Source organism: Lepidochelys kempii, chromosome 1, assembly GCF_965140285.1.
Source record: "Lepidochelys kempii isolate rLepKem1 chromosome 1, rLepKem1.hap1, whole genome shotgun sequence".
NCBI lineage: Eukaryota > Metazoa > Chordata > Testudines > Cheloniidae > Lepidochelys > Lepidochelys kempii.
Window position 1 is genome coordinate 255333053 of NC_136380.1, and position 20668 is coordinate 255353720.

Below are 20668 nucleotides of genomic sequence, written 5' to 3' on the forward strand. Positions count from 1 at the left end.
TGCCAGATCTCACAAGATTCCTGAGTATGGTTTCGACTACGAGGAAAGTGCTGTATTAGTTGTAAGATATTATCCCATCAGTGTGTTTGATACACCCATGAAACACTCCTATGCTGAAGAAAGCATGCATAGTGATTCAGTGGGTGGGACTCTTTTTTCTGAACCAGTCCTGATCCAGTGTAGCAGCATGGTGTTGGGAGATGCTGATTGCTGCTGACATAATCTTTTCAGTGAAATGCAGAAAAGTCCTGATCATTTTTGGTCATTAAAGATCACAAGGCACTTTTCACAAGAGCAGAGGTGTTAAACCTGGTGTCCTGGCTAAATTCAAAGCTGGGTCATTATATTTTGCCCACCTAAAATTTCCTGAGAAATGTTTCAAATAGACATGGCCTCCTTCTTCACTTTCTGCTCTAACCTAATATGTACTGCTGCCGCAAACTGTTAAATGGCTCCTGGGATCCATCTCAGAAGGGGGTGAAGTGATTCCTGAGTATGGTTTAGACAAGTATCTGGGGAGGAAAGTGCTGTATTAGTTGTAAGATATTATCACAGGCTGTACTACTGGTTATCACACACACAAACTCTCCTGTCCTATGATCAAAATCATTCACCTGCCTGACCTTTTCTTTACAGAACAGAATCCTCCCTCTTTGAGGTTTCTGAGCCTTTTCCATTACCTAAGGACAGTATTCAACTCTCAGCCTCTCTTTCCTTCTGTCTCGCTAAGTTACGCTCCTTTCTGGGATTGTGTTTCCCAGCTTTCCAGTAGGAACGGCTCTTTATTTGTAATATGTGGGTTCAGAAAATTGCCCTGCGTGATTGATGACATCCAAAATCTCATCAGTGATGAGAACTCCCAGATTCAGATTAGTAACATGATGGAATATCAGCATTGAAAAGAAATATTTGGAATATGTAAACAGATACCCCATCAAAAAATAGGTTTCAGAGTAACAGCCGTGTTAGTCTGTATTCACAAAAAGAAAAGGAGTACTTGTGGCACCTTAGAGACTAACCAATTTATTTGAGCATAAGCTTTCGTGAGCTGAAGTGATCTGTAGCTCACGAAAGCTTATGCTCAAATAAATTGGTTAGTCTCTAAGGTGCCACAAGTACTCCTTTTCTTCCCATCAAAAAAGCAGCTATATTATGGTGTAACACCAGGAAATTCCATGTGGGGGAGCTCCAGAGAGTGCAGCTTTGCTGCAGTGGTTGGTTTATCTGGTTTGTTTGTTTGAGCCAATCTGATGTTCTAGTCCAGATGCTTCATGTAGAACATAGCAAAAGTTTCAGTCAAATATAAAATACAACCGAACCATCTTAAAAAGAGACTTTCTCAAAAGCTGTCCTGATCATTAACATAAGCTCCATCACAACCTTCATGAAATCCACTCCCTTCCCAGCATGGGAGAGCAGGTGAGTCTTGCAGCACGGCACCAAATTAAGGCTTTGGCAAACCAAGGTGGAAAGTGAATTTGAGGGCCAAGGGCTCCTCATCGAGAAGGCCCTGCCACCAGACCTCTACTGTTTATACCAGAAGTTCTTAGCTTGAATGCCTCCAATGACCCTAATTGCCATGGCGGTCAAACAAATAGAGGTGGCCTCTTGAATAAAAGGGACCCAGACCATGTAGGGCTTTATAGGTCAAGCCCAACACCTTAAATTTCACCTGCAAATGAACTACTAGACAGTGCAAATCATGAAGCACTGATGTAATATGCTCACTGTGTGAACCACCTCTTCATAACTGGGCCATTCCATTCTACTGTAGCTCAGTTTCTGGAGGATTACAAGCTGTGGTCCCACACAGAGTGCACTGCATCCATTCAACTGCAAGGGGACAAAAGCACGAACATCTGGAGTGAGGTCTAAAAGAAAAGATACAACCCTCTTGTTAAGTGCAGAGGGCAAGGGGTATTCTTGGCAACTGTTGCTACCAACCTGGGGTACTCAGAAGCAGCTGGCAGTCCAACACAACCCTCAGGTTGCAAGCCTTAAAAAACATAGCAAACATTCCAGTCCATTGGTTGGGATGCTGATATAATTTTTGTCACTTCTTTCAGTTGGTTTCCCTGATGCACAATTATTACTTGAGTCTTATCTGGTTCACCAGCATTATGAGGTCACCCAAATCCATTCAGTGGAATTATAGGCATGTGCCACATGGCTATTTATTTGTTGTTTTCAGCGTGGCTTTAGTTATAGGCTAAGCAGGTGTTCACCATCAGTGTAAATCTGCAGTAACTCCACCAAAGTCAATGGGAATCTGAACTCAGTCTCTCAGTCACGGGTTGGAAGAAAGTATACTTGTATCTGGGGTGGGGAGGGATGAGATAGTCACTCTGTAGTATCCTCCCACTGTCAGATTGTGGATGCAGAGTCGAGAAATTCCAGAGAGAACTGTGTACACAGTCCTTAGTCAGGAGGAAGTGAGCTTTTGCGTTTTTGCATGTGTGGGAGGCAGTTATGAAAACATGAGGACTGATTCCATTGCACTCAGACCAAGAGAGTCCTCTCTCTGACTGATGTTACAGCAGACACTGATATTCTCAGTCTTAAAGGCCAAGATGTTCCAGAGAGCCCAGTAATTTTGGATGCCTTCATTTTTGAGTGCTCAACTTGAAACACTTTCAAGGGCCTGATTGTCAGTGGCTGGATGGCCTCACCTCTCTCATATGACATTCAATGGACTTGTTTATCCCATAGAAAGTTTATTTTCAGTCTGGCACTGGGATAAACTCCATTACCAGATACCTTTCATAGGAAACAGTCAGTAACAGAGAATGGCTGTACAGATATCCCAAACTCGTTTCCAGTAATGGCTCCATGAATAGGACAAAGGAACTTTTGTAGCAAACAATTCATTCAATGAATTTGGCCTTTTTCTCTCTTCATGAACTGGCTTTGATTTTCAATGATTTCTTCCCTATTTGTAACTGTTCGACAAATGTTTCATGGGAAACCATTTTATTTAGCAAACAATTGCTTGCAAATTTGCTCCTGTGTGGGATGGGCTATTAGTGTGACTGTTCACATTTGTCACATGGTATTGTTTTTGCTCTCTGATTAGATAAGGTAGGTCACTGAGGTAGGGAATTTTAAAGGACATTTAAACTTCTTTTCTGAGTCATTTGAGTCAGGCTTTTCCTGGACATCACTGCTAGAAAAATTAGGTGATTGTAATATTATAGACTGGGTCAGATTTAAAACTAATTTTCTCTCATTGCCTTCCCACTAAGTAATTGGGTGTCTCATGAAGTTCCAGACATGAAAAGAGTGGCCAGATCTCTCTGATTTACTTAATTGCCTCTGTGCTAGGATGCTGGTCAGGGATTTTGGGCAGTTCTAGTTGCAAAGTAAGTGGGCACATACATTTGTCTGTCTCATGTAACCGTGCTAGCACCAGGGCTCCAGCCTGGGGTTTTGGGAACACAGATCCTAGAGTAACAATAATCCTGGTGCTAAGTAGTGTATGACAATGTTTATTCTATCTGGTGCCCTTAAGCGCATGCTGCCAGACCCATCTACTTATCTAGAATTCTGCTGCTTGATAAGGGCAGGTACTTCTGGATTAGTTAGATTATTTGCTGTTTCTTGTTCAGTTGGTTTGGGGTGAGGAGAAATGAACTGTTTTATTTATTTATATGACTTTATTTTTACTTGATGTCAAACACTACTAGAGCTTGGGATAGGTGCTTTTTAATTTTTGCCAGGAGCATATAGTGAATTCACTAGTCGCCACTTTTCTGACCCTTATCACTATTCCTACAGTCATTGTGACAAACAAATTAGCAATTGTGAGGTACGTACATGGTCTTAGCTGGGAAGGAGGCCAAAAATTGAATGGAACTTGGAGTTGCCGCTGGGGAGACTATACTCCCATGTAATGCTATGTGTTGATCTAAGCAGCCCCAGCAGTCCTCACGGACCCTTTATGCTATATGCCCATATTAACCCCTGTAACTCGAGACGTCAGCTCTCACCTCTGATTGCTCCAGGATGCCAGCCTTCTTTGCCCACTTGCTAACTGTTCAAACAAGCACGTTTGTGCTTTTTCCCATGTTGCCCCACACACATGGGAGGAGCTCCTCGTAAACACCTGCAAAACTAATACCATATCCACCTCCAAATCCTTCCTCCAAACTCTCCTTTGCCAGGATGCCTACAAAAAACTTGACCCTGGCTAGGCAGCTGGTGCGCTGAGATCACTGCCTATCATGCTGACCAGTGTTGCTCATTTCGTCCGTGCACTCCTCCATCAGTCTGTCTGTCCCCACTTGCTGTCTCTTGTCTTATACTTAGATTGTAAATTCTCAGGGGCAGAGATTCTCTTTTTGTTCTGTGTTTATACAGTGCCTAGTACAACAGGGTCCTGGTCCATGACTACGGCTCTTAGGCATTACCGCAATAGAAATATTCATAACTAATAAGAAATGACAAAATACTAATAATCTAGCACCACGCCATTTCAGTGGCAGTTTCTTACTGTGATGGTGTTACCTCACTGCAGCAGCATGAGTAATTTCCTGGGTCAGGGGGCTAAAGGATAGTAGCGGTGGGTCAGTTGCACTGTAAAACTCCATGGATTGGCTCTGACTCATGCCAAAGTGGGGCATGCAACGTGGTAACATAGGCCACCTCTTTGTTTTTAATATTTCACTTGAAGTTGTAAGATTGTGGTGACTGTTCCCACTAGAGGGTGCTGAGAGATGGAGGATTTGTCTATATGGTCAGGAGAGATGGGACCTTTTAGAAAGCAAGTTACTGCAATGATAGGGGAGTAAAGCTTATCTCCTGGTACCTGTCCAAGGCTGAGCTCGAAGACAGGTACAGATAGATTTACAGCCTGGGAATAAGGCGCTGATGGTGAGTTATGGAGCAGCTATCTGTGGGCAGAGGAGAAGAGGTGAAAGCACACCAGGGCTATTCTTCAAGGAACTTAAATCAGCCACCTCTTCCTGACCAAAGCAGACACCAATTAAACCACATTCATAAAAATGTCTCTTTCCAATTACAGCCTCCCCCCCTGCTGCCCCGTCCCCAGCCCAACCATGAGAGCACACACTCACATGTAAGCTTTGTAATTGCTGCCGATTTTCTGGATTCGGATGTCGTACTTGGAGTCGATGAATGCTTCAGTGGTGGCGTAGGTTTTTGCCATGGCTACCACGCTGGCCATGTCCTGGAAGTTGTACTGGTTCTCAACTTTTACCTGCAATTGCCGAAATCCAGCCAAAGAGCGGCGAGCACAAAAGGAACAGGAATATCTGTGAGGAGGGGTCAGCTCAGTGGATGAATAGTAGAGCACAATGACAGTTAAACAATAAAGAGAGTAAGGTTGAAGCATGGACGACAGTAGGTAGAAGGATGCTTCATCCAGGCAAACCTTACACATACCTAGCCAACTGGCATGTCTCCCTCCTTGATGTACAAGCCCTGGGGGATCAGTAAGAAGAACATCTACTTATGATTAAAGAGTTCCATGGGGCTTTCCCCATAAGACTTAATGGGAGTTACACAGCTGAAATGCTCCAGAAAAGCATTCGTTATATTTTTGTAGCATAACTTAATTCCAAGCATGTAAATTACTCTTACCCTATTACTTACCACTAAACATCTGATGAGAACAGAAAATCAGGAGTGACCAGGAAATAGGCATTTATACCAGAAAATAAAGAAGCGAGAGGGGTTTTGGGGTTGGGGTTTTTCTTTTGCCACTCCTGGTCTCTAGATCCCTAGCAGTTCACAGTGCCCTTATCTAGTTTTACGCAAAGGCCTGGCACAGGACTCCAGGCTGGAAGTGTACAAAACACGAGCCTCATGAGGATGATGTTCCTAGGGGAGACCACGTACTGCAGGCAGTGCAAGCTGGAGGTCATGGGAGTGCGTGTGGGGGAGGCTGGCTAGAGGTGTAGAAGGAACGGGATGGCGTGATGCTCAGGGGGTTGAGATCTATACCCGAAGGGCTGCAAATTTCCTGGGAAACTAGCTTTTCACAGTGTTATATTTATTTACTGGAAATACCTTGGAACTTTCAAAAAAGAAATGCTGGAAAAAGGAATCACTAAGTATAGAGGATGATCAGTTCTCTGCCAAGAGCTACTAAAAAGGGTAAAGAAAAAAAATTGTTACATCTCCTCTCCCAATACTGCAAAAAAACAAACCAACCAACACACCGCAGACAATGTTACTATCTTCATGTCACCAAGCACAACCTTTAGAAATTTGCACTGGCAAAAATCTACTCTGGTACATCAGCGAAGCCCGGTCAACTACAATGCCTCCAGATGATAGTGTGGAGACGGATGTGTTAATTTAAGCAGGTCTATAATATAGGATCGGGGCAATATGTGATTTTCATCATGCATTATTATTTATTATTTGTATGGCAGCAGCATCCAGAGGCCTCAGTCAAGGATCAGGACCCCATTTTGCGGGGCACTGTACAAACACTGAACAAAAAGATGGTCCCTACCCTCAAGACTAACAAATTATATCCATATATGTGTGAAAAGGGGCTGGAAAGAGCCACAGGTCTTTGTAAACCAGTCTGAAGGAAACATATGCATTGGTGGTTGGTGTCTCTTTGTAAAGAACAAATGAGCTATTCTAAATGTCTACCTAAAATCATGGGATGGCAGTAGCCATCCTGAGTATGTAAGCAAAAGGATAAGGACCAGTGTGTTACTAACCTGCAATGGGTGTGTTTTTCATGTACATTAGAGTTTGTAAGTTCCAAACAGAAACCAAAAATGTGGTCACATTCTGGCTTAGAAATTCTCTCTTACCTAGGTGAGGTACAGATCTAGTGAATTTTTGAGTACCGGAAGAGCTGAGGTGAAGGTGGATTGCAAAAGTGGTTTGGCCCTTGACTGTTTCTATATAAATTATTTAAAATACTGTCCCAAGGATGCTAGCTCCTAACTTCCATTGCCTTGCTGAATGCTGATTATCCTCTTTGTGCTCTGCTGGGTGTAGGAGAAAAGCAATTTTGTGACATCATTTTTTATGTCCTCCAGAGAAAGAGAGTGAAGGGAGGACACAAGAATCAGGCAGAATTAAAAATAAAAATGCACATGGCCATCTTTATCCATCATAAAGGAGGGACAGGCTGGCTTTGTGCTTTGTAGTTCTACTTTAAATTTGAGCTGTGCTCAGCAAATTTCTCAGCCGCTCTCGGCAGCTCTGGAAAACAGGTGAGGTTGTGATGAAGGTGCTTAGAGAGGTGTATGATCTGATTATAGAGCAGTAGAACTCCGTTTTGAGAAATGGTCACAGCTCCTCGGGGAAACTAGAGGCCAGTTGGTTGGTGTTCAATATTTTTACACAGATAACACTAGAGCCTGGACAAATTGAGTGAGATGAGTGAGTCCCACTCTGATGAGATGCGTCTGGGAGCGACTACATTGGGCAGACAATGCACTAAGTTACAACATACAGTATTCTCCTGGACCCTTTGGCAATAGGAAAATACCAATAGGAAACAGGCAATAGAAAAGCCATTATATAATGCCCTATTCGGAGCAGGGACTCTTGTGGGCTCTGACACAAACTACGCTTGGTGGTACAGGGTCTCTCTGTGTCCAAGCTGAAATGACTACATTTACAGCCAACGAATGTTTGCCACAGAGGTGAAAAAGAGGGCACTGCTTCCTTTGACAGCTAGATTCAGGACACGTGACTCTCCCTTCTTCCAACCACCTGGACTCTTGCTCAGAAATCTGGGAATCAGCAGAAAGGATCTGGAATATCTCCCAGTTGTGGAAGACAGAAGCACATGACTCCAGAAGGCAATTTTCCAGAGGACCAGAGAATATTCATTCAGCTCAGTTAAACAGAAAAATAAATGGGGTTTTTAACAGGAACCCAAATTAATGAACTAAAGCAACAAAAGCCAAAGAAGAATTCTCTAACAATGCTACACAAGGACAGGTTTGCCATCCTCCCAGCACACGAGTGACTTATGGTGATCCTTTTCAGACATTATAGGAAACCATCTCCCCAGATGTCTGTCCTTCCTGAGCCAGCCCTCGGATTCAATTAACCTTCCTGTGGAATTCTCAGGGCTTCTATAGCTAAGAGAACTTCCAGAATTCCCCCTATTAAGTGGCTCTGTGCCTTCTTTCCCAACAGGCACAAAACCAAAATCATCCCCAAACAAAAAAAAATCTTATTCTGTCAATTGTCTGATCCAGCCACAGTCATCTCAATAGGATATCATGGTCAGGATAAAGTTTGTTTAGTCCAGGTACAATTATTACCTTGAAAACAGATAAATAGTTACAGTCTAATTAGATTGATTTTCCTATCTTACTTGTCAATCCTGTACTTTATTAAGTTCCTTCTTTTACATATTTTGTATTTGTTTTCTCTCCCCTTATAACTTTTTTTATATGTCACTATTAAATCCCAATCAAATATCCATTGTTTTAAAGAAAGAAAGTTCGGATCCCAGTTCAGCCAGCCTGGATGCATTGTGACACTGGGATGATGGTGTAGGCATGTGTCACTAATGAGCCAAACACACTCAGGAGGAATATTTCACATTCCACTTAGCCAGTGGGTAATTGTAGCTTTTAAAATGTTATGAGTTGAACAAAAAATAAAAAAAGTGTGAAAAAGAGGCAAAGGAAGCTAGAAAAAATTAATAGGAACTATTTATTCTCTTCTGCATCCTAGTATGGATAAACCCAGTGTTCCATTAGTTGTGTAAATGTGTGCAAACACTAACGGTATGTCTACACTACGAAATTAGGTCAAAGTTATAGAAGTCGGTTTTGTAGAAAGCATTTTTATACTGCCGATTGTGTGTCCCCCCACACAAATGCTCTACGTGCATGTAGTCGTCAGAGTGTACCGAGGCAACCATCGACTTCCGGAGTGTTGCACTGTGGGTAGCTATCCCACAGTCTCCGCCATCCATTTGAATTCTGGGTAGAAATCCCAGTGCCTGATGGGGTTAAAACATTGTGGCAGGTGGTTCTGGGTACACATTGTCAGGCCCCCCTTCCCTCCCTCCTTCCATGAAAGCAAGGGCAGACAATCGTTTTGCACCTTTTTTCTTGAGTTACCTGTGCAGACGCCATACCACGGCAAACATAGAGCCCGCTCAGCTAACCATCACCGTATGTCTCCTGGGTGCTGGCAGACGTGGTACTGCATTGCTACACATAGCAATTTATTGCCTTTTGGCAGCAGACAGTGCCGTATGACTGGTAGCCGTCGTCGACGTAGTCCTGGGTGCTCTTTTAACTGACCTCGATGAGGTCAGGGGCGCCTAGGCAAACATGGGAGTGACTCAGCCAGGTCATTTCCCTTTTAAGTTTCGTCTCATGGCGATTGAGTCCTACCGGCAGTGCACTGCCTTTTAATCAGCAGCCAGCAGAAGATGATGGCCAGCAGTCATACTGCACCATCTTCTGCCGAACACCCAGGAGACGACGATGGCTCGTGGTCGTACTGCACAGTCTGCTGCCAGCAAGATGTATAAAGATAGATGAAGTGGCTCAAAACAAGAAATAGACCAGATTTGTTTGTATTCATTTTCTCCTCCCTCCCTCCATGAAATCAACGGCCTGCTAAACCCAGTTTTGAGTTCTATCCTTGAGGTTTTGAGTTCTATCCTTGAGGGGGCCATTCAGTTTCTCGGAAAGCCACCCCCTTTGTTGATTTTAATTCCCTGTAAGCCAACCCTGTAAGCCATGTCGTCAGTCACCCCTCCCTCCATCAGGGCAACGGCAGACAATCGTTCCGCGCCATTTTTCTGTACAGATGCCATTACCATGGCAAGCATGGAGCCCGCTCAGATCACTTTGGCAATTAGAAGCACATTAAACACCACACGCATTATCCAGCAGTATATGCAGCACCAGAACCTGGCAAAGCGAAACCGGGCGAGTAGGCAACGTCAGTGCGGTGACGAGAGTGATGAGGACATGGACACAGACTTCTCTCAAAGCACGGACCCTGGCAATGTGGGCATCATAGTGCTAATGGGGCAGGTTCATGCCATGGAACGCCGATTCTGGGCTCGGGAAACAAGCACAGACTGGTGGGACCGCATAGTGTTGAGGGTCTGGGATGATTCCCAGTGGCTGCGAAACTTTCGCATGCGTGAGGGCACTTTCATGGACTTTGTGACTTGCTTTCCCCTGCCCTGAGGCACAATAATACCAAGATGAGAGCAGCCCTCGCAGTTCACAAGCGAGTGGCAATAGCCCTGTGGAAGCTTGCAACGCCAGACAGTTACCGGTCAGTCGGGAATCAATTTGGAGTGGGCAAATCTACTGTGGGTGCTGCTGTGATGCAAGTAGCCAACACAATCAAAGATCTGCTGATATCAAGGGCTGTGACCCTGGGAAATGTGCAGGTCATAGTGGATGGCTTTGCTGCAATGGGATTCCCTAACTGTGGTGGGGCCATAGACGGAACCCATATCCCTATCTTGGCACCGGAGCACCAAGCCGCCGAGTACATAAACCGCAAGGGGTACTTTTCAATAGTGCAGCAAGCACTGGTGGATCACAAGGGACGTTTCACCAACATCAACGTGGGATGGCTGGGAAAGGTACATGACGCTTGCATCTTCAGGAACTCTGGTCTGTTTCAAAAGCTGCAGGAAGGGACTTTATTCTCAGACCAGAAAATAACCGCTGGGGATGTTGAAATGCCTATATGTATCCTTGGGGACCCAGCCTACCCCTTAATGCCATGGCTCATGAAGCCGTACACAGGCAGCCTGGACAGTAGTCAGGAGCTGTTCAACTACAAGCTGAGCAAGTGCAGAATGGTGGTAGAATGTGCATTTGGACGTTTAAAGGCGCGCTGGCGCAGTTCACTGACTCAGTTAGATTAGCAAAACCAATATTCCCACTGTTATTACTGCTTGCTGTGCACTCCATAATATCTGTGAGAGTAAGGGGGAGACATTTATGGTGGGGTGGGAGGTTGAGGCAAATCACCTGGCTGCTGGTTATGCACAGACAGACACCAGGGCAGTTAGAAGAGCACAGGAGGGCGCGGTGCGCATCAGAGAAGCTTTAAAAACCAGTTTCATGACTGGCCAGGCTACGGTGTGAAAGTTCTGTTTGTTTCTCCTTGATGAAACCCCCCGCCCCTTGGTTCACTCTACTTCCCTGTAAGCTAACCACTGTCCCCTCCTCCCTTCGATCACTGCTTACAGAGGCAATAAAGTCATTGTTGCTTCACATTCATGCATTCTTTATTAATTCATCACACAAATAAGGGGATAACTACCAAGGTAGCCCAGGAGGGGTGGTGGAGGAGAGAAGCACCAGGAGGGGTGGTGGAGGAGGGATGGACAAGGCCACACAGCACTTTAAAAGTTTAAAACTTTAAAACTTATTGAATGCCAGCCTTCTGTTGCTTGGGCAATCCTCTGGGGTGGAGTGGCTGGGTGGCTGGAGGCCCCCCTACCGCGTTCTTGGGCATCTGGGTGAGCAGGCTATGGAACTTGGGGAGGAGGGTGGTTGGTTACACAGGGGCTGTAGTGGCGGTCTGTGCTCCTGCTGCCTTTTCTGCAGCTCAACCATACGCTGGAGCATATTAGTTTGATCCTCCAGCAGCCTCAGCATTGATTCCTGCCTCCTCTCATCACGCTGCTGCCACCTTTCAGTTTCAGCCCTCTCTTCAGCCCGCCACCTCTCCTCCCGGTCATTTTGTGCTTTCCTGCACTCTGACATTGTCTGCCTCCACGCATTCATCTGTGCTCTGTCAGTGTGGGAGGACAGCATGAGCTCAGAGAACATTTAATCACGAATGCATTTTTTTCGCCTTCTAATCTTCGCTAGCCTCTGGAAAGGAGAAGATCCTGTGATCCTTGAAACACATGCAGCTGGTGGAGAAAAAAAAAGGGACAATGGTATTTAAAAAGACACATTTTATAGAACAATGGGTACACTCTTTCACGGTAAACCTTGCTGTTAACATTACATACATAGCACATGTGCTTTCATTCCAAGGTCGCATTTTGCCTCCCCCCCAGTGCGTGGCTAGCCCCTCCACCCTCCCCGTGGCTAACAGCGGGGAACATTTCTGTTCAGCCACAGGCAAACAGCCCAGCAGGAACGGGCACCTCTGAATGTCCCCTTAAGAAAAGCACCCTATTTCAACCAGGTGACCATGAATGATATCACTCTCCTGAGGATGACACAGAGATAAAGAACGGATGTTGTTTGAATGCCAGCAAACATACACTGCAATGCTTTGTTGTACAATGATTCCCGAGTACGTGCTACTGGCCTGGAGTGGTAAAGTGTCCTACCATGGTGGATGGAATAAGACTGCCCTCCCCAGAAACCTTTTGCAAAGGCTTTGAGAGTACATCCAGGAGAGCCGCGAATGCCAGGGCAAATTAATCATTAAACATGCTTGCTTTTAAACCATGTATAGTATTTTAAAAGGTACACTCACCAGAGGTCCCTTCTCCAGCTGGCGGGTCCGGGAGGCAGCCTTGGATGGGTTCAGGGGGTACTGGCTCCAGGTCCAGGGTAAGAAACAGTCCCTGGCTGTCGGGAAAACCGGTTTCTCCACTTGCTTGCTGTGAGCTATCTACAACCTCATCACCATCATCTTCCTTGCCCCAAAACCTGCTTCCGTGTTGCCTCCATCTCCATTGAAGGAGTCAAACAACACGGCTGGGGTAGTGGTGGCTGAACCCCCTAAAATGGCATGCAGCTCATCATAGAAGTGGCATGTTTTGGGCTCTGACCCAGAGCAGCCGTTCGCCTCTCTGGTTTTCTGGTAGGCTTGCTTCAGCTCCTTAAGTTTCATGCAGCACTGCTTTGGGTCCCTGTTATGGCCTCTGTCCTTCATGCCCTGGGAGATTTTGACAAATGTTTTGGCATTTCGAAAACTGGAACGTAGTTCTGATAGCACGGATTCCTCTCCCCATACAGCGATCAGATCCCGTACCTCTCGTTCGGCCATGCTGGAGCTCTTTTGTGATTCTGGGACTCCATCATGGTCACCTCTGCTGATGAGCTCTGCATGGTCACCTGCAGCTTGCCACGCTGGCCAAACAGGAAATTGAAATTCAAAAGTTCGTGGGCCTTTTCCTTTCTACCTGGCCAGTGCATCTGAGTTGAGAGTGCTGTCCAGAGTGGTCACAATGGAGCACTCTGGGATAGCTCACAGAGGCCAATACCGTCTAATTGCGTCCACAGTACCCCAAATTCAACCCAGCAAGGCCGATTTCAGCGCTAATCCCCTTGTCGGGGGTGGAGTCAGGAAATTGATTTTAAGAACCCTTTAAGTCAAAAAAAGGGGCTTCGTCGTGTGGACGGGTGCAGGGTTAAATCGATTTAACGTTGCTAAATTTGACCTCAACTCCTAGTGTAGACCAGGGCTAAGTGCAAACACAGTCTCCTGATATTAGACTATTTGCTAAGCTGTGCTGGCTGTTTGATCAGTAATAGATTCATTCTAAAGCCATCCACTGCTGTTTGCTATAGAGTTTTGCTGACCTGTTGTGAAGAGATCTGGCCAGGGATGTTGATTAATGTCTTTTCTGAGTGAGAAGGCTCCCTGCTGAAGTCTGAAGATTCCCTGAATCAGATCCTTCTCGGACACTGGTATACAGTACTGATGCTGTTATTATTACTGTAGTGAACTGGGGAGCTCAGAGGGAGCTTTGAGGATATACACCCAGAGCAGCCACAATTCCTTTGGTCAGGGATTGCATCTTCATAGGCCATTAACGAAACTCCTTTACTGGCCACTGCAACCTGACCTGAGGCTAGTATTCCCTCCCTGCTAGATGCTGAGGGCTTGTCTACATGGGGACACTCAGTAAAATTACTCTGATTTTACTAAAGGAGTACATTTGAAGTGGATTAGTTAATCTGAATTAAACCCCTGGGTGGATACTCTCATTCAGAATTAAAGTGGCCTTCATTCAGTTAATTCACTTCTACAGTGAACTGGAGAAAAAGACCCTGTGCCATCCTGGAACCCAGGCGTCTCGGCTAAGAGTATATCTACACTGCAATTAGACACCCACAACTGGCCTGGGCCATTTGACTGTAGCTTGTGGGGCTTGGGCTAAGGAGCTGTTGAACTGTAGTGTATCCTTGCAGGGTCCCAAACCCTGGGCTCCAGCCTGAGCCCAAATGGCTACACCACAATCAAACAGCCCCTTAGCCCAAGTCAGGAGGCATGGGCCAGCTGCGGGTTTTTAATGGCAGGGTAGACATATCCCGTGATGCTACATCCCTTCTACTAACAGAGAAATGTGAATATAACCTTCCTGCAAGGCAGAATTTCAAATGATCTTGGGAGCCTAAAAAATTAGCACTGTGTATTTCAGTCAATTTGGACACCCAACCACTTTATGGCATCAAAGAGTCAGAACACCTGGTCCTTGCAATGAGGGGCATTGACAGGAAATTCTGGTCTCTCCACCTCCCAGCTCTGATTTCTAGGTGTAGTGTTCCATTACTCCCATTTCCATGCTTATATTTCCTAAGTGTTCACGGACTCCAGAGTCCCAGGGTCATCACATCCCCTCTTATCTCCAATCTGATCACTGCAGACACTCAGTCATATTCCTCTTTCACTTTCACTTGTCACGTGGCCACACAAACAAAGAATCTGTCAGCCAGGTACATAATTATAGTAGTCCTTTATAAAGAGAAGAGTGCATTAGTTTTTTGTCTGTATGTGACCCAAACTTGACTCTGTTCCACACTTTAAACCCACTTTCTATTACAGATGGGTTGATGAGGTAGTTATCTGTGTCCATATTGGGCTAAGACTAGGGTTCAGATACAAGGTATCGGTTCAAGTTTGAATTGGGTAGGATTTGCGTTTGATGGCACTCAAATGTGCAGCAATGGGTTTGTAATAAACAGACAGACAGATACGATAAAATCTTATTAGCTGTTCTCATGAGATTTCCACCCCAAATGATGGAAGTCACACAGCATCAACAGAGTTTGTGATCTTTCCTCCATCTCAAATGGCAAACATCTCATAAGCTTACTTGTTCTTAAACAGCTTGTGCCATATTGGGACAACTGACTCACAAGAATGGCTATTCTCACAAAATTTGCTCAGACTCCTTCTCTTTCCACAAATCCTCTCCCCTCCTCAGACACCAGTGAATTTAACCCTCAGATTAAATTTGGAACTGTCTTGCACATTGCCAGGGTCACCTAATAATAAATAAATAAAAATTGATGATAATTAATACATTTTCTCTGCATTTTCCCTTCACAGCTTCCCTCACAGCACTTCTAATTAAAGGCCAGCCTTAGCCACAGGTTTTAGCAGTCCCAAATGCAGGCTGTGTGTGCTGGATTGGACACAGCTCTCCGTGTCCAGCAAAAGGTACCAGACCCATGTTCAAAAACTGGGATACTCCTGCTATTTTCAAGGTGGGTGGTATCTCCTGACTCAGGAGTCAGAGAGACTGCAATGACTGGACTGTGCTGTTACATGTTAAATCATTATTTGTCCCCTATTTAGGAAAATATTTGTCCCTTGACAAACCAAGGCGACTTTTGCTCTTTTCGCTTCCTCTTTAATACACTGGATTTTCAAAGCTCTCATTTTTAGAACGTTCTATTTCCAGTTCCAGAAGAGACAAGGTGACGAGTCAACCTTCCTGATAAAAGCCCCCTGGTTTTTTTACATTACATAGTAGCTCTGTTTAGTTTGTGCTATATTTGAACAAAAAAAGAAATCCTTCCATTCCAGTGAGAGAAAAATAACTCTGACCACATTATTATGAACAACAAGTCTTTCTTCTGCGATGCAATAAATTCATCTGAGCTGGGAAGATGTTTTCATAATTACAGGCTGGTGTGGATCTGAAGTGGCTCTTAAACTGGCCTAATTAGAGAGGTCTAAAAATAAAATCAGAGTAGCTATATAGAGAGTTGCTCTTATTTTTATATATATATGTATGAATGAATGTCCCATAAATATGTGCTGTTTCTCCTCTGTACAGATAGATTTGACACTTGTCTCCTTCCCATGGTCTACTCAGGGAGAGGTGAAGAAGCTTTCTGAGTGAATTTGCAGTAGTGGGCTCTATTCCTGGGGCATTTCAGGGTTATGGTACCACACACCTGGGAGATATTCACACACTCAGTGCTTTCCCCTTCCCAAAAGGCTCAGGGATAGAGTCAGCTGGAGAAAGAAAGAAGGGAGGCCTCTTCTCACCTTCCCTCACTTCTCAAGAGTGACCCCCTCTCCATATCAGGGTGGGGCTGAAATTGGCTCAGACGGCATCATATCCTGATTTGGCAGATGTCTCCATTTTTAACTAAGTGTCCACTGGCTCGGTTCTGTTCTTGGGAAGAGACCTCCTGTTAGGGAGAGTCCATCCATGGCTGTTGGTAGATTCCTCTGTTATTGCTGATCCCTTGTCACCTAAATGGTGAATTATTATTCCTCTACAATAATTCAACTGAAAACCTTAGATGTTGTCTAATTAACACTTTGGACAGAGCAATTCCACAAGCAGCACAGAGAACCACTTGGTGCAAGCTTAGTGTGCCAGCTGGGCATGAGGGGCAGGCAGCTGCTCATGAGGTAAGGGTGGTGGCCTCATTTTTGGAAGAGGCATGTGAGGCAATGATGGTGATGGGTGCATGTGCATGTCTGTATTGTAGGTGGCGGGTTTGATTGGGGCTACAGTATCTCTCTTCGTGAAGAACGCTCCCCTTCTCTGCTTGAGTCATTTGGGAGTATCTTCTCGGATTTGTTAATGGAAATTTCAAACAATGTTTTATTCCAGTCCTTCCTCTCCACTCTGACCTTACACGCAGTCTGTCACTTCTTGGTGAGCCTCACTATCACTGAGCTTATGAAGTCTTCCATTTTGACCACGAGTGCTGACTGCTGCTCCTTCAGCGTCAGAGATGCCAACAGAGCTCATTCCTCATAAGTCCTAGTTTAGTTATTTTTTATTTAAATTTTGGAGATAGCTCCCTCCCCCTTTGCTTAAAAATGTTGTGTGGGAATTTAGGGCTCATGAAAATGAAGGACATATGAACGTGAAGGGCTGGTTATTATATAATGTTCATCCCAGTGTTTTATAATAAAATAATAAATATTTAGAATTTATACAGCCCTTTATATGTTCAGAGCAATTTACAAACACTAACCAATTAATCCTTATGATATCAATGTCCAGTAAGCATTGTTATTCCTTTTTTTTTTTTTTTTTTTAAACGGAGAAATTGAAGAAGAGAAGCAAAATGACTTGCTCAAGGCCACATTGTGAATCCGTGGCTGAGCTCTCTGGGGCAGGGACCGTTTTTTTGTTCTGTGTTTGTACAGCAGCTAGCACAATGGGCTCGGGTGCATAACTAAGGCTCCTACTCCCTACTGCAATACAAAAAAAACCAACAAAAGCAAATAACCTGGACTGACTAACCCCTTCACTCATTTCTTTATCCTTCCATTACGGACGACATTTTAGTGCTCTTCAAACGTAATGATTTTCTCAATTATTTCTCTTAGTGAGAAAGATCACCGTTAGCACCTGTTAAAAATGTGGGTAAAGCCCTCTACTTTAGTAAGTGTTTTTGATGCAAGCACAATAAGGTTTTATCCATGATGGGACTCCTAGGGACTATGGAAATGTGTATGTTTGCCCGTAGTTTCATTACTTTGGCCTTTAGTTTCTCCAGCACTTTTGCACAAATATCAGCCACCAGGTGAACATTAATTTCTTGAGCTGTTCAAAAACCTCTTTCAAAACAAAACCAAAGCTCTATCTCCAACAGTGCCTACATTTCACTACTAAAGAGCATCCTCAGGGCAGTTATCTTGTTGTATTGTCTTCTGTGGGGAAGACCAATGCGCAGGAATAATTTAGCTCCCTGTAATCTCCTTATCCTCTCTGATTGCTTCTTTGAATTTACACTGTGGTAGTCAAAATGATTAACTGACTCTCCTGCAAGCGTCCCGCTTCTGAGTTGTTTGTAAGAACGTTTGATTATTATAACATGTTCTTCAACTATCTCCTTAGCTCTGTTAATATCCATTTCTGTAGTTCCTTTCTGGCAGCCTCACCTGGGCTGTATTACCATAATTTTAGAGGACACCTTTTTGGTCAAAGCTTTTGCCATTTAAATATGCTAGGTTTCTATTTTCTCTTCACCTTCTCTCTTCCTTTTTTTTGTTCTGGAAATTCTGTGACTTGCATAAGGCTGATTAAATTAATATGAATTTCCCTTCAGGCTGTTTCTAGCTGGAGAAGGGCCCCAAACAAATCCCAAGGTTCAAATACCCCAGAACTTGGGTGGTATTCAAAATCAGTTGAAAGTGGGCCCTAACTTCACAATAGGCTAATCTAAATCTTGAGCTCTGAACAGCCCCATAGCTTTGGGATGTTTCATATCACCCCATCTCTACTGAGACTATCTCTATTTGTAACTAATTTTTATGTAACCCCCCATGCTATTGCATATTCTTTTGCTCTGACATGTTATTTGGTAAACCTCTTCTAACCAGCAATGGCACAAAAATCTCAGTAAAGAATAAGGGGAAAACAAAGATCTGAGGTCTGATACAGATGAGAGACACTCAACTTCCTGAAGAGAATACAGTGGTCCTTTGAGACATGCCATCCACGTGAACTCACAGGGCAGCTTCTAAATGATTCTTCAACCATCTCAGCTGCCAGCTTTGGTTTCTTTCAGTATAAGTGCGACACATTTATGACCCACATTACAGATGTGATAGAACAGCAATGAGGGAAGTCCCGGGGTGTGGTTCACCTGAGATACTCACTCTGCCCAAAGGAGCTGGAAACCTTTGCTTAGGTGAAAAGTAGCATGTACACCTGTCTTCTGGTTTGTTCTGATTGGATTTCCCTGGCCAAATAGCTCACAAGTCCACATTCAGTGGTTCCACCTACGGCTAGTACTACGCTGGTTATTGCATTACAGTATGGTACAGCCTAACAGCTGTATTCGTTTAAAACCCAAACAAACTCATTTCATTTAGTTTTCCTGTTTATTTAAATATTTGTTCTTTGATGCCCAAGACCACTCTAGCAGTTGCCTTGGGACTGTAGTCAGCTTCCTCTTTTGCAACCACAGATGGAGCACCCGGGCCACTAGAAAATGATAAGGAGTTTCTATATGAAGGACAGGAACCTAGAGAATAATTTTGTTTCCAGGGCCCAGGCCTACAAGCTGTACTAAACCTGGGTCTTGCAGAGTTTTCTGTTTAGGCAAAAAAGGTGATTTTGGGGGGGAAGCCTGTTTTTTCTAGTGAAAAACTTAAGCTAGGCTATTTCTAGTAATTCTTCTTCTTCAGCTTTTATTGGGATCCAAAGGAAAACCAGGAGAGATGGTAACGCCCCCAAATCAGAACAAACTATATTCTGGACACAAGTAGGATGCCTTGATATAATGGTAAATGCAACAGGGGTGACTATGGAAGATACAACATGCATTGTGAGCATGTTTGACTAAAAGGGTTGCTGCCACCCTCCCCTCCCAAAGAACAGAGGTTGCTAATTCACTAAAGGATCCCAGGGAACCTGGGAAAAACAAACTGGTTCTTTTGGGCAGGGAAGAATTTTTCAGGATTCCTCTCTTGGCAGGCAACCAGGCAGTCTGCCTTCCTCCTTTGTAAGGGCCAGCCAAACTGTCCTGGTTCCTTCTGGTAGGGAGAGAAAATAACTGAAGGGCTTCCATTTGATAGAGTCAGATAATAATAACAGGGTCAAGAAGATCAGTGCTGCTTCTCCCTCTTCTGCAAGGAGACGATGGGAGGTTGTGAGCTCCCAGGCTAGGGTCACTTTGCAGGTGCTCAATAAAGAATATTTCCCCTTTCAGACAGCACAAAAATGACCAGCCTGATAGCTTAAAGCTGACTCCTCTCTAACCCACCCATAACAATCTCCAACCCAACACCACCTGCGCACACACCCTATATATGCCTGCCTCTTAATGAGCCACAGCTGAAGGCCCTTTCCTCCCACACTGGCAGCTAATGCAGCTCAGACTAGCTATGGCAGAAGCTATTTAACTTAACCCCTTTCCTACCCAGCTGGTTGCAGTGTACATACCCCTGCCAGAGTGAGGGTACACAATATATCTCTGTAAATTTACATGTCTATATATAGAGATGTAAAAATAAGTGAGTTGTGTCAGGCTTTTCCTTACCTTCCCCATTCCAGCATGAGCATGTCCCAGCTTGACCACGACAGGGAAATTTGGGGTTGTGAGCTGAAAGACAGAATGAAGAACCCTATTAATATCTCTGTGGCAGTTCTTATCGCCCAGCTACATTCTTGCTGGGAAGCTGAATCACCATTTCATGGTCAAAGAAGGATGGTCCTGTGGGAAAACAGTGGACAGTATTTTTTTTTCCACAGGTCTCCAAATGATTCTGATATGGAGGCTAAGCAGAGTTCCTCAGAGTCAACCTCCCTCAAAAGCAGCAGCTTCAAACACTCCGCCTGCACTTCTTCCAGTTCGGGCCTTTCTCAGTCTCTCTCCCTCTCCTTTATTTTGGTTCCTTACTTTTCCTATCACTGTCCCCACATTTCCTCCCTATATATTCAACCTTCTGTTTTCAATGGGGGAACACAGTGTTTCAAAGGTTACATGAGAATCTGAGTTATTTTCACAAACCCCTTCCCAACTCCCAGCAGTTCTCCTTCCCCACCTGCTTCTCC

The 20668-nt window shown here is 44.4% G+C and overlaps 1 protein-coding gene across 3 annotated transcripts in view; it reads right to left on the minus strand.

The window, feature by feature from the left end:
• SYN3 (synapsin III) overlaps positions 1–20668 on the minus strand; it is a 279590-nt gene that overhangs the window by 25677 nt on the left and 233245 nt on the right. For all 3 annotated transcript variants that reach the window (XM_073324725.2, XM_073324735.2, XM_073324744.2), the window contains 2 exons: positions 20154–20216; positions 5073–5215 (listed from right to left, as the gene is read on the minus strand). In XM_073324725.2, coding sequence (XP_073180826.1) covers positions 5073–5215; positions 20154–20216 — 206 coding nt within the window. The remainder of the gene's footprint in view (positions 1–5072; positions 5216–20153; positions 20217–20668) is intronic.